The 19,259-nt window shown below is 49.3% G+C and overlaps 2 protein-coding genes across 2 annotated transcripts; both read right to left on the minus strand.

The window, feature by feature from the left end:
- Positions 1-1,911: 1,911 nt before the first annotated feature.
- On the minus strand, positions 1,912-2,730 carry LOC309558751 (integrase/recombinase xerD homolog; the record flags this gene model as incomplete). Its single annotated transcript, XM_082261798.1, has 2 exons — positions 1,912-2,579; positions 2,709-2,730. 2 exons carry the CDS (start codon positions 2,728-2,730, stop codon positions 1,912-1,914), a joined length of 690 nt encoding a protein of 229 aa, XP_082117924.1.
- A 55-nt stretch (positions 2,731-2,785) lies between these two features.
- On the minus strand, positions 2,786-4,171 carry LOC309558753 (uncharacterized protein; the record flags this gene model as incomplete). The annotated part of the gene is made up of 1 exon (XM_082261801.1): positions 2,786-4,171. One exon carries the CDS (start codon positions 4,169-4,171, stop codon positions 2,786-2,788), a length of 1,386 nt encoding a protein of 461 aa, XP_082117927.1.
- Between the last annotated feature and the right edge of the window lie 15,088 nt (positions 4,172-19,259).

Raw genomic sequence — 19,259 nt, forward strand, 5'->3', positions numbered from 1 at the left:
TTGTCTCCATATTTGATAGTCATGATCTGGGTAGATCAGAGCTACCGTGCTGGACTACTATAAATGCCTGCTAACTCCCCAATACCCACACCCACTTAAACTATATAAAAAACACACTACTCAACTTGGAGTAAAAATGGCCGACATGGCCTTTTATTAAATAACAAAATATAAAATACTGAAATAACAATATAGCAATAATAATAACAATAACCCAGATCTATGTTTGTGGTCCTTGACAGTCCCATATAAAAACCAACTTCTGTGTCTGGGTCACCATTTGGCTTAGTCACTTCCCCAGCCGCTAAGCACCGCCTCGGGGACTAACACAGCCGACCCAGACACCCACCTGTACAATTTAGAAGACGCCATACCTCGGATGGGTCCCCACCATTTTTCCCAAAAAACAGTTTGCTGAACCCCTGTTAAGGACCCCAAACCGCCAACTTTAGCAGCAAATTTTTAACATACCCCCAAAAGCAACAGCCCTGCTGACAAACCAAAAGGGGGCGGGAGGGAGGGACTTTTCTTCCACGCTTTCTCCTTCAAGATTGACCTGATCCCTCCTACCCTGGACCTATATTTCAACCTCTCCACCCCCTGCCTGGACAACTGACCAATAAGGTAAGTGCCCCCCTTACAGCCCACCTACTATTGTCCCCCACTTGACCTTTACTGCACGATTCCCCTTCTCACCCATTCATGTATGCCCTATGCCTAGTCCTTTCTCTCCTGTCGCCGGGCATGTCTTGATCTGGGTAGATCAGAGCTCCCGTGCTGGACTACTATAAATGCCTGCTAACTCCCCAATACCCACACCCACTTAAACTATATAAAAAACACACTACTCAACTTGGAGTAAAAATGGCCGACATGGCCTTTTATTAAATAACAAAATATAAAATACTGAAATAACAATATAACAATAATAATAACAATAACCCAGATCTATGTTTGTGGTCCTTGACAGTCCCATATAAAAACCAACTTCTGTGTCTGGGTCACCATTTGGCTTAGTCACTTCCCCAGCCGCTAAGCACTGCCTCGGGGACTAACACAGCCGACCCAGACACCCACCTGTACAATTTAGAGGACGCCATACCTCGGATGGGTCCCCACCATTTTTCCCAAAAACCAGTTTGCTGAACCCCTGTCAAGGACCCCAAACTGCCACAGCGCCACAAGTGTGAAACCTTACACTTGTGCGCCCCTCCACACCCTAAAGGCCCGGTGGATCCCGTCCTCCAAACCCAAAAACCACAAGTCAGTGCCAATAGCATTGAGATGGACCCCATCCCCGCGAAGGAATTGCCACGTATCTCTCTCCAGCTCCAAATGCCGCACCACCAGCCCACCATTCCTGCTGACGAACCTCCCCACCTCCTTGTTCACTTTTATCCGGGCCTTATTAAGTTTGTCGACTGACCGAGCCGACCGCCACGAAGTGCGGGCCACAATGTCGGACCACACCACCAGCATATCCGGGAAGGAAGTGCAAAGCCTCAAAAAGTCAAACTTCACATCCCGAATGAGCTCACGCATGGAGCGGAGACCCAAATCATTCCCGCCCACATGCAAAACGAGGATATCAGGGGCCCTGTCCAACCTGGCAAAGCGGGAGACTTCCGGCACGACCCTGCTCCACAGCATGCCAGGCACACCTATCCACCTAACCCTGCCGTCCTCCCGGGGAACTCCCAATTGTCTACCGTTAGGCCTGACCTCCGCCCGCCTGGCCCCCCAGAAGACATACGAATGGCCGAGAATCCAAATCAGACACTGCCGGACACCTGCAAAAGAAACAAACACAGTGCACCCTACACCCAAAGCACACATACAAAACAACAAAACAAACACGAAAAATACGCAGAAAACATACACAACCAGGCCCCTCTTCCCCCTCTGCGGAGACTACTGCACCAGGTGGGGCCTAACGTAGGATCGGAACCTTTGTGACTCCCACCGCCCAATGCGCTTGACCATGTCCTCTCCCAAACCCCAACGGGCCGCCTCCGTGGCTGCCCCGATGCGAAAAGAATGTGACGCATAAGCCGCCGGGTCGAAGCCCCCGGCCAGCAAACACTTCCTAAACACCGCCACAAATTGAAACCTGGACAGACAAGAACCGTCCAAGTGAACCAACAAGGCGCCACCGACCTCAGGCCGAACCTGAAGAAAACGATCCAGAGCCCCCACCGGGCAAACATCAGCTCCGTTGCCCCAAAACAGCTCCACCCACTTACCTCTGCCCTGTTGGTCCGTTTTGGACCTTCGGAGACGAATCCGAACCGAGGAGGCAGTGCGCACGACGTCCTCCATCAGAAGCCCCCCAGCCACCCGCGTCGATGGACTAACCAGTTCACCAATCCGGAAGGCCCCAAAGAAAGCCAACAGGAAGGCTGCGCAGAACAGCAAGCCCTCATAAGATGACGAACAGATAGAGCTCAGTCTCCCCAAAATGACACCCAACACTGAAAAAGACACCGGACGCCGGGAATCGCGTCCCCGGTTACACTTTCGATACCCCTTCAACGCCTGCCGCACCTGAAAAGCCTTTGTGAAATCCACCCCTCCGTCAACTTGAACCAAATGGCCATGCCCGCCAGTTTTCTATCCATGGCCGCCGCCGAAACTCCCCGCCCAAAATTCAAACACACAAAGTAAAGCACCAGAGCGGACATATCCACCCTCAAATCCGTCCCCCCTACCTCCTCCAAAAAGGAAAGCCATTCCGCCCAAGCCCTGACATACGCCTCCCAAGTCGCGGGGCTCAGTGACTGTCGAATCAGACTCGCAGCTCCTCCAAGGGGACCATCCACAAATCCCGCGGACAGGGAATCCCATGCTGCTCCGCTGCCGGCGCCAACACGCGAAACTCGGTCCACTGGAAACGAGACAAAGCATCGGCCACCTTGTTAGAAACACCCGGAATATGCACAGCATAAATAAAAACATTGAAACGCAGACACAACAGAACCAGATGGCGCAACAGGCTAACTACCGGGGGGGAAGATGCCGAGATGTTATTGATCGCCTCCACCACCCCCATGTTGTCGCAATGAAAACGCACCTTTTTGTTGCCAAAACCCGCCCCCCACAGGGCCACCGAAACCACAATCGGAAACAACTCCAACAACACCAAGTTACGCAGGAAACCCGCCGACTCCCAGGACTCCGGCCAAGGCTCCGCGCTCCACTGTCCTTGAAAGAATGCCCCATACCCCGCGGAACCAGCCGCGTCCGTAAATAGAGCCAAGTCCCCGTTGCTAAACGGACCGTCCATCCACAACAAGCAGCCATTGTAAGACTCCAGAAACATATCCCAAATTCTCAGGTCCGCCCGAAGCCCCCTGGTAAGCCTCACCGAATGCCCGGGGGCCCGGACCCCCGACGTGGCCGCAGCCAAACGGCGACAAAAAATTCGCCCCATGGGAATTATCCTACACGCAAAGTTCAACTTACCGAGTAATGACTGCAACTCCCACAGCGTGATTCTGCGTCGGCCGCTCGTATTCCTAACCTCCTCCCTCAAAAGCAGCAACTTGTCCAACGGCAACCTGCATTCCATGGCCAGAGAGTCAATCGTGATGCCCAAGAAAACCAATTCCGTCACAGGGCCCTCCGTCTTGTCCGAAGCCAAAGGAACCCCAAAACGGGCGGCGATGTGTTGCAGCGTCCCCAGGAGGACCGCACAGGTCCTCGAGCCCGAGGGCCCTATGCATAAAAAGTCATCCAAATAATGGATGATGGAGCTAACCCCCGACACATCCCGAACCACCCACTCCAGAAAGGAAGAAAAGGTTTCAAAGAAGGCACACAAAGTGGAACAGCCCATCGGCAAGCAGCGATCCACAAAATAAGACCCTTGCCAACGGCACCCCAACAAGTGCATACTATCGGGGTGAACTGGCAGTAAGCGAAAGGCCGCTTCCACGTCGGCCTTGGCCAACAGAGCCCCCCTACCATATTTCCGAACCCAAAAAATGGCTGCATCAAACAACGTATAGGTAACCGCACATGCCCGCGGGTCAATACCATCGTTGACGGAGCCACCCCGCAGATACGACAGGTGGTGAATCAGGCGAAACTTGCCCGGTTCCTTCTTAGGGACCACCCCCAACGGAGAAAAAAACAGCCCTGGCAGTGGGGGCAAAGCAAAAGGCCCACTCATCCTGCCCAACGCCACTTCCTTAGCCAGCTTCTCCGCCACCACCTCCGGGTAAAGTCGGGCAGAACGCAAATTGCCCGCCAAGGGCGGAATCCCCTCCAAAGAACACGGAATGCGAAAACCCTCCCGAAAACCCACTTCAAGACGGCCAGCCGCCTCCCGATCGGGGTACTTACTTAAGAACGGAGCCTTCCTTGCCACCCTCACCGGAGTCCTCCCTCTTGCCAGGGACCTCCCCACCGCGCCCTTTTCCCCGTTTGAAGCAACGGGACAGGGGGTGACTGCCGCCACATCCTGAACACTCGTGCTTAAAACGTCAGGAGCTCCTAAACTTGCACGTGCCCTCGTTAAACTGCCAACAGACCCTCTTCTTTCTTATCGGCCGATGAACCCGAGGTCGATGTGCCGCCGGCCCCCCCTGGAAAAAACTGACCCCCCGCCCGAGCAGACGTCATCAACTTCATCCACAGGCTGATATCCTTATGATCCCACCGGATGGAGGGCCGGACCGCCTTCCGCTGCCGAAACTGTTCATCGTAACGCAACCAGGCCACCCCCCCCCCCCCCGTACACGCGGTGGGCTTCCCCAATCGCATCCAGGTAACAGAACAACGCTGAGCAATTCTCGGGCGCCTTCTCCCCTATAACGCTTGCCAAAATCGCAAAAGCCTGCAACCAATTGGCAAACGTACGCGGGATCAGACGATACCGCCTCTTCTCTTCCTCCTCCTTCTTGCTCTCGTCCGGCTTAACCCTATCCAAGTTAAACTTCTCCAACGGGAGCAGGGAAAAAATTTCGACATAGTCACCTTTCCATATCTTGTCGCAAACTTCGGGCTTAAGGTGAGCCCCCAACGGTCCCTCGAAGCAGACGTACACCTCGCACTTCGCCGCGTCCGCCAACCTTACCTTGTCACTGTCCTTGTTCCCATCCCCGGACTTGTCCACCGCAGCCGCAACCGGAGCCAGCGACGCCTCCTCCGTCTGCGTGCCCGCCACCGTCACTCCTGCCTGGGCTCCCGCCACCGCCGACCCCTGACCCGGGCGGGAGCCCCCCACCGCTGCCCCGAGTCCTGGCGGGGCCCATGCCGCCACCGAGGGAGGGGCCCCCAGAGCACTGGCCTCCAGCCGCCTCACCAAGTCCCGCAGGCTCCCTAACACCTCCAGACCCACCCGGGCGGACACATCACCCCCAACACCCCGGACCAAACCCCCACCCCCCGGGCCAGGCAACACATCAGACGCCACAGCAGAAGACAGTACAGACACAGAGCACTCACCAGGCTGCCCAGGGCTGGACGCCCCCCCCAGCCACCACTCCGGCATCCCCCGCGAACAGCGTCTGCGACTTCACCGTCCTCCGAGCTGCTGACCTCCCCTTCCGATCGGACGACCTCTGGACTGTGGACCGGAACCTCTGCCGACGCCGTCTTCCCCCTCCTCTGGACGGATCTCCTCTTCACAGACAGCCTGGAGCTCGATCCTGTAGAAGCAGGCTGCTGCAGACGTGGTCCCTTTAAGCCGAAGCTGCACCTCCCGATGACGTCATCAGCGCGCGCCCCGCTCACCTCCACTTCCGCCGGTCTCCCAGGCCTAGGAGCAGGCCTGGAGGTCCTCACAGTCGGCTGCAGGGCACCCGATCGGCTCCCCCCGCTCACTCGGCGCCCAGCACGATCCGGGATGGGTCCCCCGGCCGCCCCAGGCAGCAGGCCGGCACCCGCAGCACCGTCTCTCCCCCGCCGAGCGGATGCCCTGACCGGAACATCGCCAGGGACACCCGCCGATCCGTCCGGCCGAACGATGATGGAGGAAGGGACCCGGGCTGCAGTAAGGTGAGTGTCCCTCCCCCGTGGGCTCCGTCCAGGAAGGGGATTCCTCCCAGCTTCCCCACCCACCGAAGCAGGCGCAGGCTTCGCAGGGGGGGCTGAAGGGTCCCTATTGGGGCTCCCGTGGCAACGCTGAGCCCTGGGGGCCCGATCCGGGCTGAAGCGCTCCGGAGGCCGAGACCTCCTAGCACGTGTGGAGGAAGGCCTCAATTGCGAGGGGCCTTCCCCGACCCCCTGCAAGGTGCTGGCCACCTGTCCCTGCACCCAGTCTGAGCCATGCACCTCAACCAACTCCCGGAGACGGGACAGCAGGTCGTCCAACTCACTCATCTCCCCTCTATTTGCAGATCCAAGCAGAGATGCAGCAGCCGGACCCACAGACTTTTCTTCCACGCTTTCTCCTTCAAGATTGACCTGATCCCTCCTACCCTGGACCTATATTTCAACCTCTCCACCCCCTGCCTGGACAACTGACCAATAAGGTAAGTGCCCCCCTTACAGCCCACCTACTATTGTCCCCCACTTGACCTTTACTGCACGATTCCCCTTCTCACCCATTCATGTATGCCCTATGCCTAGTCCTTTCTCTCCTGTCGCCGGGCATGTCTTTTCTTTTGCATGTGTGCGCTATTCTTTTTTAATATACATGTTGCTTGGTCCATAGCTGCACTGGCTTTAGATATACATGTTCAGGGTTTTCTCCCCCAATTTTTTGCTTGTTTATTATGTACACTATATTACCAAAAGTATTGGGACGCCTGCCTTAACACGCACATGAACTTTAATGGCATCTTAGTCTTAGTCCATAAGGTTCAATATTGGGTCGGCCCACCCTTTGCCGCTATAACAGCTTCAACTCTTCAGGGAAGGCTGTCCACAAGGTTTAGGAGTGTGTCTATGGGAATGTTTCCCCATTCTTCCAGAAGCTCATTTGTGAGGTCAGACACTGATTTTGGATGAGAAGTCCTGTCTGATAGTCTCTGCTCTAATTCATCCCAAAGGTGTTCTGTCGGGTTGAGGTCCGGACTCTGTGCAGGCCAGTCAAGTTCCTCCACCCCAAACTCACTCATCCATGTCTTTATGGCCCTTGCTTTGTGCACTGGTCCAAATCATTAGGTGGAGGGGGGGATTATGCTGTTGAGTTGTTTTTCAGGGGTTGGGCTTGGCCTCTTAGTTCCAGTGAAGGGAACTCTTAAGGCGTCAGCATACCAAGACATTTTGGACAATTTTATGCTCCTAACTTTGTGGGAACAGTTTGGGGATGGCCCCTTCCTGTTCCAACATGACTGCTCACCATTGCACAAAGCAAGGTCCATAAAGACATGGATGAGCGAGTTTGGGGTGGAGGAACTTGAATGGCCTGCACAGAGTCCTGACCTCAACCTTATAGAACACCTTTGAGATTAATCAGTGGGGAGACTGCAAGCCAGGCCTTCTTATCCAACATCAGTGCCCGACCTCACAAATGCACTTCTGGAAGAATGGTCAAACGTTCCCATAGACACACTCCTAAACCTTGTGGACGGCCTTCCCAGAAGAGTTGAAGCTGTTATAGCTGCAAAGAGTGGGCCATCTCAATATTGAACCCTATGGACCAAGACTGGGACGCCATTAAAGTTCATGCGTGTGTAAAGGCAGGTGTCCCAATACTTTTGGTGATATGGTGTATGTATTGTGAGCATCTGATCATTTTAAAGGAAACCATTATTAGGAGTTATACAAAGGCCACCATTGCTAATCACCTTTTGAAAAAAAATAAACTAGACTTGGCTTACTATGAATTGAAGGGCTGAACTTATTTTTAACATGCCACTGGGACCTCCCTGGAGTCTGGGGCCCTTTGTAGCTGTCTGTTCTGCATTTGTAATAATCAGCCACTGGCTGGAACTGCTGAAAGCGCTAATTAGGTGTGATCCATTGGCCAAGTAGTTAAAGCATTAGGGCTCTTATACATGTGTTTTGAGGGGGAAGGGGAGGGGGGGGGTGGTTGGCATACAGTTCTGCCTTTGCCGAGTGGCCCTCAAATACTGGATGTGGTGATGTGCGTGAATTTTTATGTCATTTTGGGGGAGAATTTCTGATCTGCATACTTAAAGTGGTTCTAAAGGCTAAAGGTTTTTTGCCTACTTGCATTCTGCATTATTGATCCAGCAATGCGCATGGGAGCCTCGGCTGTCCCCGGTTTCTCTCTCCTCATTGGCTGAGACACAGCAGTGGGAGCCATCCACAGCCATTGAGCCAATGAGGAGAGAGTGGGAGCGAGGACAAGCCACAGCTATGTGTTTAATGGACACGTAGAGCAGGGCTCGGGAGCGAGCACGCACTAGTGTCCCAATAGCAGGTGGCTTGCTATTAGGGGTACTAGTCAAGAGGGAGGAGCCAGGAGTGCCAGCAGGGATTGCGGCTTCTCTGTGCAAAGCCGCTACACAGAGCATGTATAACATGTTTGTTATTTAACCACTTGCCTACCGGGCACTTTCACCCCCTCCCAACCCAGGCAAATTTTCAGCGCTGTCACACTTTGAATGACATTTGCGCGGTTATGCAACACTGTACCCATATTAAAGCTTTATTTTTGTTTTTTACACAAATAGAACTTTCTTTTGGTGGTATTTAATCACCACTGGGGTTTTCTATTTTTTTGCTAAATAAACAAAAAAAGACCAAAATTAAAAAAAAAATCATTTTTCATAGTTTGTTATAAAATTGCAAACAGGTAAATTTTCTCCTTCACTGATGTGCAGTGATGAGGCTGCACTGATGGGCTCTGATAGGCTGCACTGATGGGCACTGGTAGGCTGCACTGATGAGGCTGCACTGATAGATGGCACTGGTAGGCGAGGCAGGTGGGCACTGATAGGGGACATTGTTGGGGAGGCACTGATTGGCAGAACTGCTGGGCACAGATTGACAGCACTGGTGGGCACTATTGGTACTGCACTGATAATCAGGACACTGCTATCAGTTGCTGCTTATACAGGTGTAGCACTACTCCCTTGGGAGCTGCTGGTTACAGATTCCCCCTGGGTTACCCATAGCAACAACTTGACAAAATAGCATATTCTAAGTGCTCAGCTCAGTCAGAAAACAGTCCAGGGGTTTTGGTTTTTTGTTGATTTATTTGAGAACTGGGATAGGAGAAGGGATGAGTGGGATACTCCAACTGAACAAACTATGCACAATTGCTGGGACTTCTATGTAATGCTGAGTGCGGCAAGGCCGCTGCTTCACCTTGCCACTTTGGTGAAGAAGAATTACTGAACTGTACTTCACTGTGAATCACTCTTCAGGGTCCTACTCGGCACCCCCTTTGTCCCTACTCTTCAGGGTTATAAACGGCACCCCCTTTTACTCTTACACTCTGTGTGAGCTGGCCCCTTGATCCTCTGACTTCACTGGAGTGGTCCCCCTTCCTGGGCAGACCCCCTGGCAAGTCCCTTAGTACTCATGGACACTGTTTTTCCCAGAAACTTCACTGTCAGCTCCACAGGATCCTCTGCAGCTCAGCTCCACACCCGGTTCACTAGGCCGACTGCCTTTGACCACCTTCCTCACACAATGCAGGAGGAGAGACAGCCGTCAGCCTCCTCCTGGGACTCTGCTTCCCGCCAAAGATGCCCTGTCACATGTCCCCCCGGCCTTTATGAGCAATCCCAGGATGCACTGCGATTGTGCCTTCCCACTGGGACCCTCACCAAAGCTTATGTGTCACTGGCTGGGTTTCCTCCACTGCCCAACATGCTCCCCTATTGGATACAGTGGGGACACTCCCTTAGACTCAGTGAATCACACATGGGAAAATGCAACAGGCAAAACTAGTAGATCAGGCTCCCCTGATAAGCAGATGGAGCATACAATGCTTTTACCTAGCATCAATCTAGGAGGGTGCTACACAGGGGTTTGTCCTTTTTTAGTCTGGAGAAGCAACTCTATGATAGCTTATGTGCTCATGCACATTTAGGCGTTTAGGGCAGAAAAAACACTGTACGCGCATAAACACAGTGTTAAGGCGCGCTCAGTGTTTTCAAGTGCAAATTGATTCTAGTGAAAAATCTGGAAAGGGGAACGTTTTGGGAAAAAAACAAAAACGGTCATAAATGCGTGTGCAATACGCTCCATTATGTGCATTTTTTATGCTTTTTTTCTGTTAGAGGTTCTGCCATTTGTTCATGTTCCTAGTGTGCAGGAAGTCTTATCCCCGTAGTAGCAGCCATCCCTATTTTGTCAGTAAATACTTGCTTTATGGGCCTATATACACTAAACATTGGGGTTGATTTACTAAAGGCAAATAGATACGGTTGCTCCAGAGCTTAGTAAATGAGGTGAAGCTGCACTTTGCAAAGAATTCCCAATCACGTGCAAGGAAAATAAAAAAAACAGCATTTTTGCTTGCACATGATTGGATGATGCAAGTCAGCAGAACTTCTGCTTATTTACTAAGCTCTGGAACAACTGCACTTGCAGAATGCAACTGCACTTTGCCCAGTGCATAGTCTATTTACCTTTAAATAATCAACCCCTTTGTGTCTGCTTCTCTGGAACAATAAAGAGGAGGCCCTATGTGGGGACTTTGGGGTTGATTTACTAAAGGCAAATAGACTTTTCACTTTGAAAAGTGCAGTTGCTCCAGAGCTTAGTAAATGAGGCAAAGCTTCCCTTGACAACGAATACCCAATCACATGCAAGGAAAATATAAAAAGACAGCATTTTTGCTTGCATATGATTGGATGATGGAAGCTAGCAAAGCTTCTGCTCATTTACTAACCTCTGGAGCAATTGCACTTGCATAGTGCAACTGAACTTTGCAAAGTGCACAGTGTATTTGCCTTTAGTAATTCAACCCCAAAGTCTCCGCCTGGGGCTTCCTCCTTATTATTGTTCCAGAGAAGCAGACACAAAGTCCCCGCCTGGGGCCTTCTCTTCTTTATTGTTCTAGACAAGCAGACACAAAGTTCCCACCTGGGGCCTCCCCCTCTTTATTGTTCCAAAGAAGCAGACAAAGTCCCCACCTGGGGCCTCCCCCTCTTTATTGTTCCAAAGAAGCAGACACAAAGTTCCCATCTGGGGCCTCCCCCTCTTTATTGTTCCAAAGAAGCAGACACAAAGTTCCCATCTGGGGCTTCCCCTTCTTTATTGTTCCAGAGAAGCAGACACAAAGTTCCCATCTGGGGCTTCCCCTTCTTTATTGTTCCAGAGAAGCAGACACAAAGTTCCCACCTGGGGCCTCCCCCTCTTTATTGTTCCAAAGAAGCAGACAAAGTCCCCACCTGGGGCCTCCCCCTCTTTATTGTTCCAAAGAAGCAGACACAAAGTTCCCATCTGGGGCCTTCTCTTCTTTATTGTTCCAGAGAAGAAGAAAAAAAGTCCCCACCTGGGGCTTCCCCTTCTTTATTGTTCCAAAGAAGCAGACACAAAGTCCCCACCTGGGGCCTCCCCTTCTTTATTGTTCCAGAGAAGCAGACACAAAGTCCCCACCTGGGACCTCCCCTTCTTTATTGTTCCAGAGAAGCAGACACAAAGTTCCCACCTGGGGCCTCCCCCTCTTTATTGTTCCAAAGAAGCAGACACAAAGTCCCCATCTGGGGCTTCCCCTTCTTTATTGTTCCAGAGAAGCAGACACAAAGTCCCCGCCTGGAGCCTCCCCCTCTTTATTGTTCCAGAAAAGCAGAAACAAAAGTCCCCAACTGGGGCCTCCCCTATTTATTGTTCCAAAGAAGCAGACACAAAGTCCTCACCTGGGGCTTCCCCTTCTTTATTGTTCCAAAGAAGCAGACACAAAGTCCCCACCTGGGGCCTTCTCTTCTTTATTGTTCCAGAGAAGCAGACACAAAAGTCCCCACCTGGGGCCTCCCCTCTTTATTGTTCCAAAGAAGCAGACACAAAGTCCCCACCTGGGGCCTCCCCTCTTTATTATTCCAAAGAAGCAGACACAAAGTCCCCACCTGGAGCCTCCCCCTCTTTATTGTTCCAGACAAGCAGACACAAAGTCCCCACCTGGAGCCTCCCCCTCTTTATTGTTCCAGACAAGCAGACACAAAGTCCCCACCTGGGGCCTCCCCCTCTTTATTGTTCCAGACAAGCAGACACAAAGTCCCCGCTTGGGGCCTTTTCTTCTTTATTCTTCCAGAGAAGCTGACACAAAGTTCCCGCGTGGGACCTCCTCTTTGTTTTTTTTCCAGACAAGCAGCCATAAAGTCTCCGCCTGGGGCCTCCTCCTCTTTGTTGTTCCAGACAAGCAAACACAAAGTCCCCTGCTTGGGGCCTTCTCTTCTTTATTCTTCCAGAGAGGCTGACACAAAGTTCCCGCCTGGGACCTCCTCTTCGTTTTCTTTCCAGACAAGCAGCCATTAAATCTCCGACTGAGGCCTCCTCCACTTTGTTCTTCCAGACAAGAAAACACAAAGTCCCTGCCTAGGACCTCCCCTTATTTATTGTTCCTGCCAAGCAGACATAAAGTCTCCGTCTGGGACCTCGAGTTGGTTTTTGTTCCAGACAAGCAGACACAACATACCCACCTGGGGCCTCCTCCTCTTTATTGTTCCAGAGAAGCCGACACAAAGTCCCTGCCTGGAACCTCTTCATTTAGGATGAGTTCCAAGGTGAGGACTTTGCGTCTGCTTGTCCAGAACAATTAAGTGACATCTGTGTTGAATTTTGACTAACTGGTGGTTGGGGCTGCTCGACCTCTGTCGAGTAACCCAGTGTAATGGTCTTTCGAGTGGTGAACATAATGTATTTCTTAATTGATTTACAGTTCCACCTTCGTTCTTTTATGGTCTTTTGAGGTTTTTTGTTGGCACTGGGGGGGAATTTGCGCATGCAATAAAAATGTCACACATGCAGCTTAGCAGTCTACTCTTTTATCAACTGGAGCAAAGAACATTACTGACTCTACACAGCTGCTATGCTATATTACAAGGGCTTCCTACTCTCCCTGCTGGATTTATTTTTACTCTCTAGGCCCCTGGTGCCAAACCTCTGCCTTGGTATATGATGTGCAACCCTCGGACCTCAGCAGTCTGTAGTGGGAACATTGATTAGGGTAATAGCATTGATCTCTACTATCCTCATGGAACATGTTCCAAGTTTGGTGTTGTCCTCTGCAGCATATCCCCAGCCAACAATGTATCCTATCCTCACTCTCTGACCCGCATTTCCTGTATTGGGTATGGCGTTTCTGACTGTCTTCTCAAGCATTACATATATTGAACATTATGTGCGGCCCTTTGATGATGTTAGGGGTTAATTGAGATCCCCCCGCTTTAGCTCAATACTTAAGTTGACAACTGCTGCTCTAGGATCTATATCAGTGGTCTTCAAACTGCACCACGGAGGCCAGATGCAGCACCTTCGCTTGGATTTACCTGGCCCTTGGGGCACTTTTTCTTCCACTGATGCAAGACTATTCCTCCCGCTGACACCAACAATGGAGTATAATTCCTGCAACTGACATCATCAACAACAGCGCACTATTTTTTATATTGATGTCAACGATGGGGCACTATTCCTCCCAATGACAATGTGTGCTATGTGGGACTTTAAATGAGACACCAGCAGGTATGCCCAGCGTCTCCATCCCTGCATCAAAAAAAAACAAATTGAAAAGGATTAAGAGAGGTGCATGGAGGCGAGCCAGCCCCCAGTCTGATGTACTTTGCAAATGCGTGTCAACTAAACCCCTGTTCTTTATTTATATCATGAGACAGGTCTACTTGGTTGGTGGCAGACTGGAGGGTGAGTACATCAATTCGTTTTTTTTTCGATACAGGGATGGAGACGCTGGGCATACCTGCTGGTGTCTCATTTAAAGTCCCACATAGCCCACATTGTCTATGTAACCAGGGATGGAGGCACCTTGCCTACAGGCTGGTGCTTCATTTAAAGTCCCACCGTGCGATTTTCGTGCGTTTTTGGTGGATGCAGTCTAATTTGACCCCAGTTTTTTCATATACAGGGATGGAGACCATAGCATGACCTGCTTGTCTCATGTAAAGTCCCAAATATTTTATGAAATTAGGGACTGAGGCACTGTGCTATACAGGCAAATTGCCTCATATAAAGTCCCAATCTGTGTTTTACACTGCATCCACCAAGGGGTTGGAGGTGTATCCTTCTCAGCTGGTCGTTTTCAGTTTGTACCATCTTAAGAACATTGCTATTAGAGTTTTGAGATACTAGACCAGTCATGGATGGAGGTGGGTTGGGGGGAGTTTTGGCTGCTCCCTCTCACCTGCCTCCTATCCATCCATTAGCAGCCATGTGCTCCCAGAGTGGAGACACTCAAATTTAAAAGTGTTAGGACTGCAGATAAAACAGGGTGCCGTGTCGTGGCTCTGGAGCTTACACATGGGTTTGCAAATGCGTGTCAACTAAACCCCTGTTCTTTATTTATATCATGAGACAGGTCTACTTGGTTGGTGGCGGACTGGAGGGTGAGTACATCAGACTGGGGGCTGGCTGGCTTCCATGCACCTCTCTTAATCCTTTTCAATTCGTTCTATTCCTCCCAATGACACTGATCATGGGGCAATATTCCTCCCAATGACACTGATCATGGGGCACTATTCCTCCCAATGACACTGATCACGGGGCACTATTCCTCCCAATGACACTGATTATGGGGCACTACTTCTCCTACTGACACCAACATTGGGGCACTATTCCTCCTACTGACACCAATGATGGGGCACGATTCCTCCCACTGACACCAATGATGGAGCACTATTTCTCACATTAATACAAATTCTGATGCTCTATTCCTCCTACTGACACCAATGATGGGCACTATTCCTTCCCCTAATGCCAAAGATGCAGTGTTTACTCCCACTGATGCCAAGACAATTTCTACTAAAGGCCACAGTCCAGGCCTCCTCAAGTATAAAGGAAAGTAAACTGGCCCTTTGTTTAGAAGGTTTGGAGACCCCTGCTCTATATTATGGAGAATGTAAAAGGAGTAGCTGGGACACATGAAGGTGGGTAAGAACATCTAAATTTCCCAGGTGGACAGGAACAGAGTCGGGAATTATGGCTGGGAGATCTCACTGTTGGAGTATCCAAGACCTATAGGAAGCCCGGGGGTGCCTCAGCCCACCAAGCTGTGCCCAGAGCTAAAATATCCCTAAACCTTTAAATTCATAATTCATAAACTCCTCGGTTTTCACCCATCCACAACACATCCCCACCTTGAAACTCACATGGATTCTGATATCCTACAACTGATAACCTTGAACCAAATGTTTAATCCTAATTTGTGATGGAACTACATAATATTTCACAAATATGTCCAGCTGTAAATATATCCTCCTGGCAACCTCTGTACACTCTCCATCAACAATAGGACACTCCTGTTTTTATTTAACGACTGTCTTCTTGTTTGGCACGCGTCGCCCTAAGTGCGTGTGAACCTGAAGATGAATTACGACGTTGGTGTGGTTTTCAGGTTCTCTCTTGCCAGCTAGCTCCAGCTTCAAGGCGGCCGCCCACCATAAATGACTAAATCGAGAACCGAGCCTCTTTAAAACCTTTTCTGCCAGCCTGTAAAAGATGAGCGATTGTTGCAGAACTACGCAAATCAACCGTAGTACAGGCTAAATATTAATAGGAGAATATACGGTAATTCTCATCGACCCTTGTCCCTTTGGACTGCTTATGTGATCAAACAGTGCCCAGACTCTCCAAGCTGGTGGAAACGTTCTTCAGACTGGCCAAATTAAGTCATCTCACCCATTAATAAACTTGAAACATGGTTAAAGCTGAACTGTAGGCAGTAATCAGCACTTGCTGACCGCAATACGTATATGTATATATATATATATATATATATATATATATATATATATATATATATATATATATATATATATATATACACATACATATATACAGTATCTCATAAAAGTGAGTACACCACTCACATTGTTATAAATATTTTATTATATCTTTTCATGTGACATCATCCACACCCCTAAGTGAAATATGTCCAAATTGGGGCCAAATTGTCAATATTTTGTGTGGTCACCATTATATTCCAGCACTGCCTTAACCCTCTTGGGCATGGAGTTCCCCAGAGCTTCACAGGTTGCCACTGGAGTCCTCTTCCCCTCCTCCATGATGACATCACAGAGCTGGTGGATGTTAGAGACCTTGCGCTCCTCCACCTTCCGTTTGAGGATGCCCCACAGATGCTCAATAGGGTTTAGGTCTGGAGACATGCTTGGCCAGTACATCACCTTTACCCTCAGCTTCATTAGCAAGGCAGTGATCGTCACGGAGGTGTGTTTGGGGTCGTTATCATGTTGCAAAACTGCCCTGCGGCCCAGTCTCTGAAGGGAGGGGATCATGCTCCGCTTCAGTATGTCACAGTACATGTTGGCATTCATGGTTCCCTCAATGAACTGTAGCTCCCCAGTGCCGGCAGCACTCATGCAGCCCTCAGACCATGACACTCCCACCACCATGCTTGACTGTAGGCAAGACACACTTACCTTTGTACTTCTCACCTGGTTGCCACCACACACGCTTGACACCATCTGAACCTGATACGTTTATCTTGGTCGCATCAGACCACAGGACAGGGTTCCAGTAATCCATGTCCTTAGTCTGCTTGTCTTCAGCAAACTTTTTACGGGCTTTTTTGTGCATCATCTTTAGAAGAGGCTTCCTTCTGGGACCACAGCCATGCAGACCAATTTGATGCAGTGTGCAGCGTATGGTCTGAGCACTGACAGGCTGACCCCCCACCCCTTCAACCTCTGCAGCAATGCTGGCAGCACTCATACGTCTATTTCCCAAAGACAACCTCTGGATTTAACACTGAGCACATGCACTCAACTACTTTGGTCGACCATGGCGAGGCCTGTTCTGAGTGGAACCTGTCCTGCTAAACCGCTGTATGGTCTTGGCCCCCATGCTGCAGCTCAGTTTCAGGGTCTTGGCAATCTTCTTATAGCCTAGGCCATCTTTATGTAGAACAACAATTCTCTTTTTAAGATCTTCAGAGAGTTCTTTGCCATGAGGTGCAATGTTGAATTTCCAGTGACCAGTATGAGAGAGTGAGAGCGATAACACCAAATTTAACACACCTGTTCCCCATTCGCACCTGAGACCTTGTAACACTAACGAGTCACATGACACCGGGGAGGAAAAATGGCTAATTGGGCCCAATTTGGACATTTTCACTTAGGGGTGTACTCACTTTTGTTGCCAGAGGTTTAGACATTAATGGCTGTGTGAAAACAAGGGGAAAAAATTGGGACTTTAATTGAGGCAAGATGGCGTTTGAAAAAATTGGTCATGGTTATAAACCATATATTTAATTAATAGTAACAGGTACAAACCATATACCGATGGTAACATCCATATGCAATAACACATGCATAACACACAGCAGTACAGTAGACAATCAAGGTAAAATAGTACATTGTATAAAAATAGGGATACGTAATGAGAGTCCATTGAGTAATAACAAAGACATAGCATATTTCAATGTTGACATCTAATGCTGTTTATACATGCATGTCATAAAGCATAACAGTGTGCCAGATCTAAAATAAAACATGTAAGAATAACTGATAGGTCCACACTCAGGGGGGAGGGGGGGGGGGGGTAACAGGGTAACCAGAGAGGGAACAAATTAACCTACCCTGTATCAGTCCTATCATTGGGGCCCATCCTCATCCTCCTCATCCTCCGTCACCCAAGCGGAGACTAGTGCGCAGTCCACTGCAGCTGCCAGAGTGGCTTATTCTGCCTCCTTGTCCACAGCTACTCCTGCCATAGCCCCACCCAGCATAAGGCATTGAGGAGTCAGCTGAATTATTTGAACACAGCTTTAGCCACTTGCTCCTTGACGACTCACAGCCATTACTTGATTTATCAAGAGTACCTCTATAGGGTTACAGTGTGAAGGCCCCACCGACACCCAAAGCCCAATTTTTCTGCACCTGTTATTTCTATCCAGTCTGTGAAACAGACATCAGAATTTAATCAAAAAATCTCTAATCTTGTTCCGAGTGCACTAAATTGTGTCCTCATCAGATACTATATATGCTATATATACAGTATACTATATATACATACATATCCATATATACATAGATACACACACACACACATATATATATATATATATATATATATATATATATATATATATATATATATATATATATATATACTATAAAGACTGGCTCTTAAAGCCATTGTTTATAAAATAAACTAAGCTTGCAGGGAAAGTGTCTTTTTTTTTTTGCCTTTTTAAATGTCATTTTTTGCTGCAGCAGGTTCTATAAATGGTACTGATGTGCCACTTTACAGGCAGACTAAGGGGACCCCCCCAGGTACTATATTTAAAGGAATTTTTAATTTTTATTGTTTCACTTTAAGCATCAGCAAATCACTGCTCATTTAAAAATGATGTTTTTTTCAAACTTTTTTTTTTTGCATTGATACATGTCCCCCAGGGCAGTATGTGGACCCCATAACCATTGTATGCCCAATACCTTGCATCTAAGCCCTCAAAATGGGCACTTTAGATTTTTTCAGTTCCAGTCCCAAAGACCTCAATGGGGTTTGTTATTCGGCTCTAAACCTACGCAGTGTTCGAGAGTTCTGGCGCAGTCCGAACTGGGGGAGGACCGGTTTTGAGGAACGGTTTTGAGGAAGAAGGAAAACCCAAGAGGCGTCAAGGATGCCTTTGTCCAGAAATGACGTCAAGCTTCTGCATATCATGATTTTGTATGATGCTACCGAATAGGATGGCACTATATAAATCAATAATAAATCCTGTTTCTCCATTAGTCTGACTTTTTTAAAGGCTTTTATTTCCCTCATAACTCATCCTTGACAATACAGAGCCATCATTCATATTTTATACTTCCTCTGTAACAGTTTATCCAAGCTAATACACAAAAATGAGACAACTAACCCTCCCTCCTTTTAGAAACTTGCCAACTATCTGAAATATGGTGTCTAATAAGACTGACTGAAAGACGCTCTGATTAGCACAGGTGTCTGTCCTTCCTGCGTCATGGGGCGAATGCGTCCAGCCAAGACGTCCACCCTTTGACCTGCTGGTGTGAAGGAACACAGGGCCTTGTACACAGTCCACTCAGCTCATCTTCATGTCTGCCATCCGCTGGCGTCGGGCCCACCTACTCATAATCCTCGCAGTATCTGACTCCTTTTAAGCTTTGAGTTACAAAGCACCTGCCAAAACCATTCCCCGCATACCACTGCTGAGACGAACGTGGTGATGAAAGTTGGGA

Source organism: Pelophylax lessonae (assembly GCF_965119305.1).
Source record: "Pelophylax lessonae genome assembly, chromosome: 6".
In the NCBI taxonomy this organism is placed as follows: domain Eukaryota; kingdom Metazoa; phylum Chordata; class Amphibia; order Anura; family Ranidae; genus Pelophylax; species Pelophylax lessonae.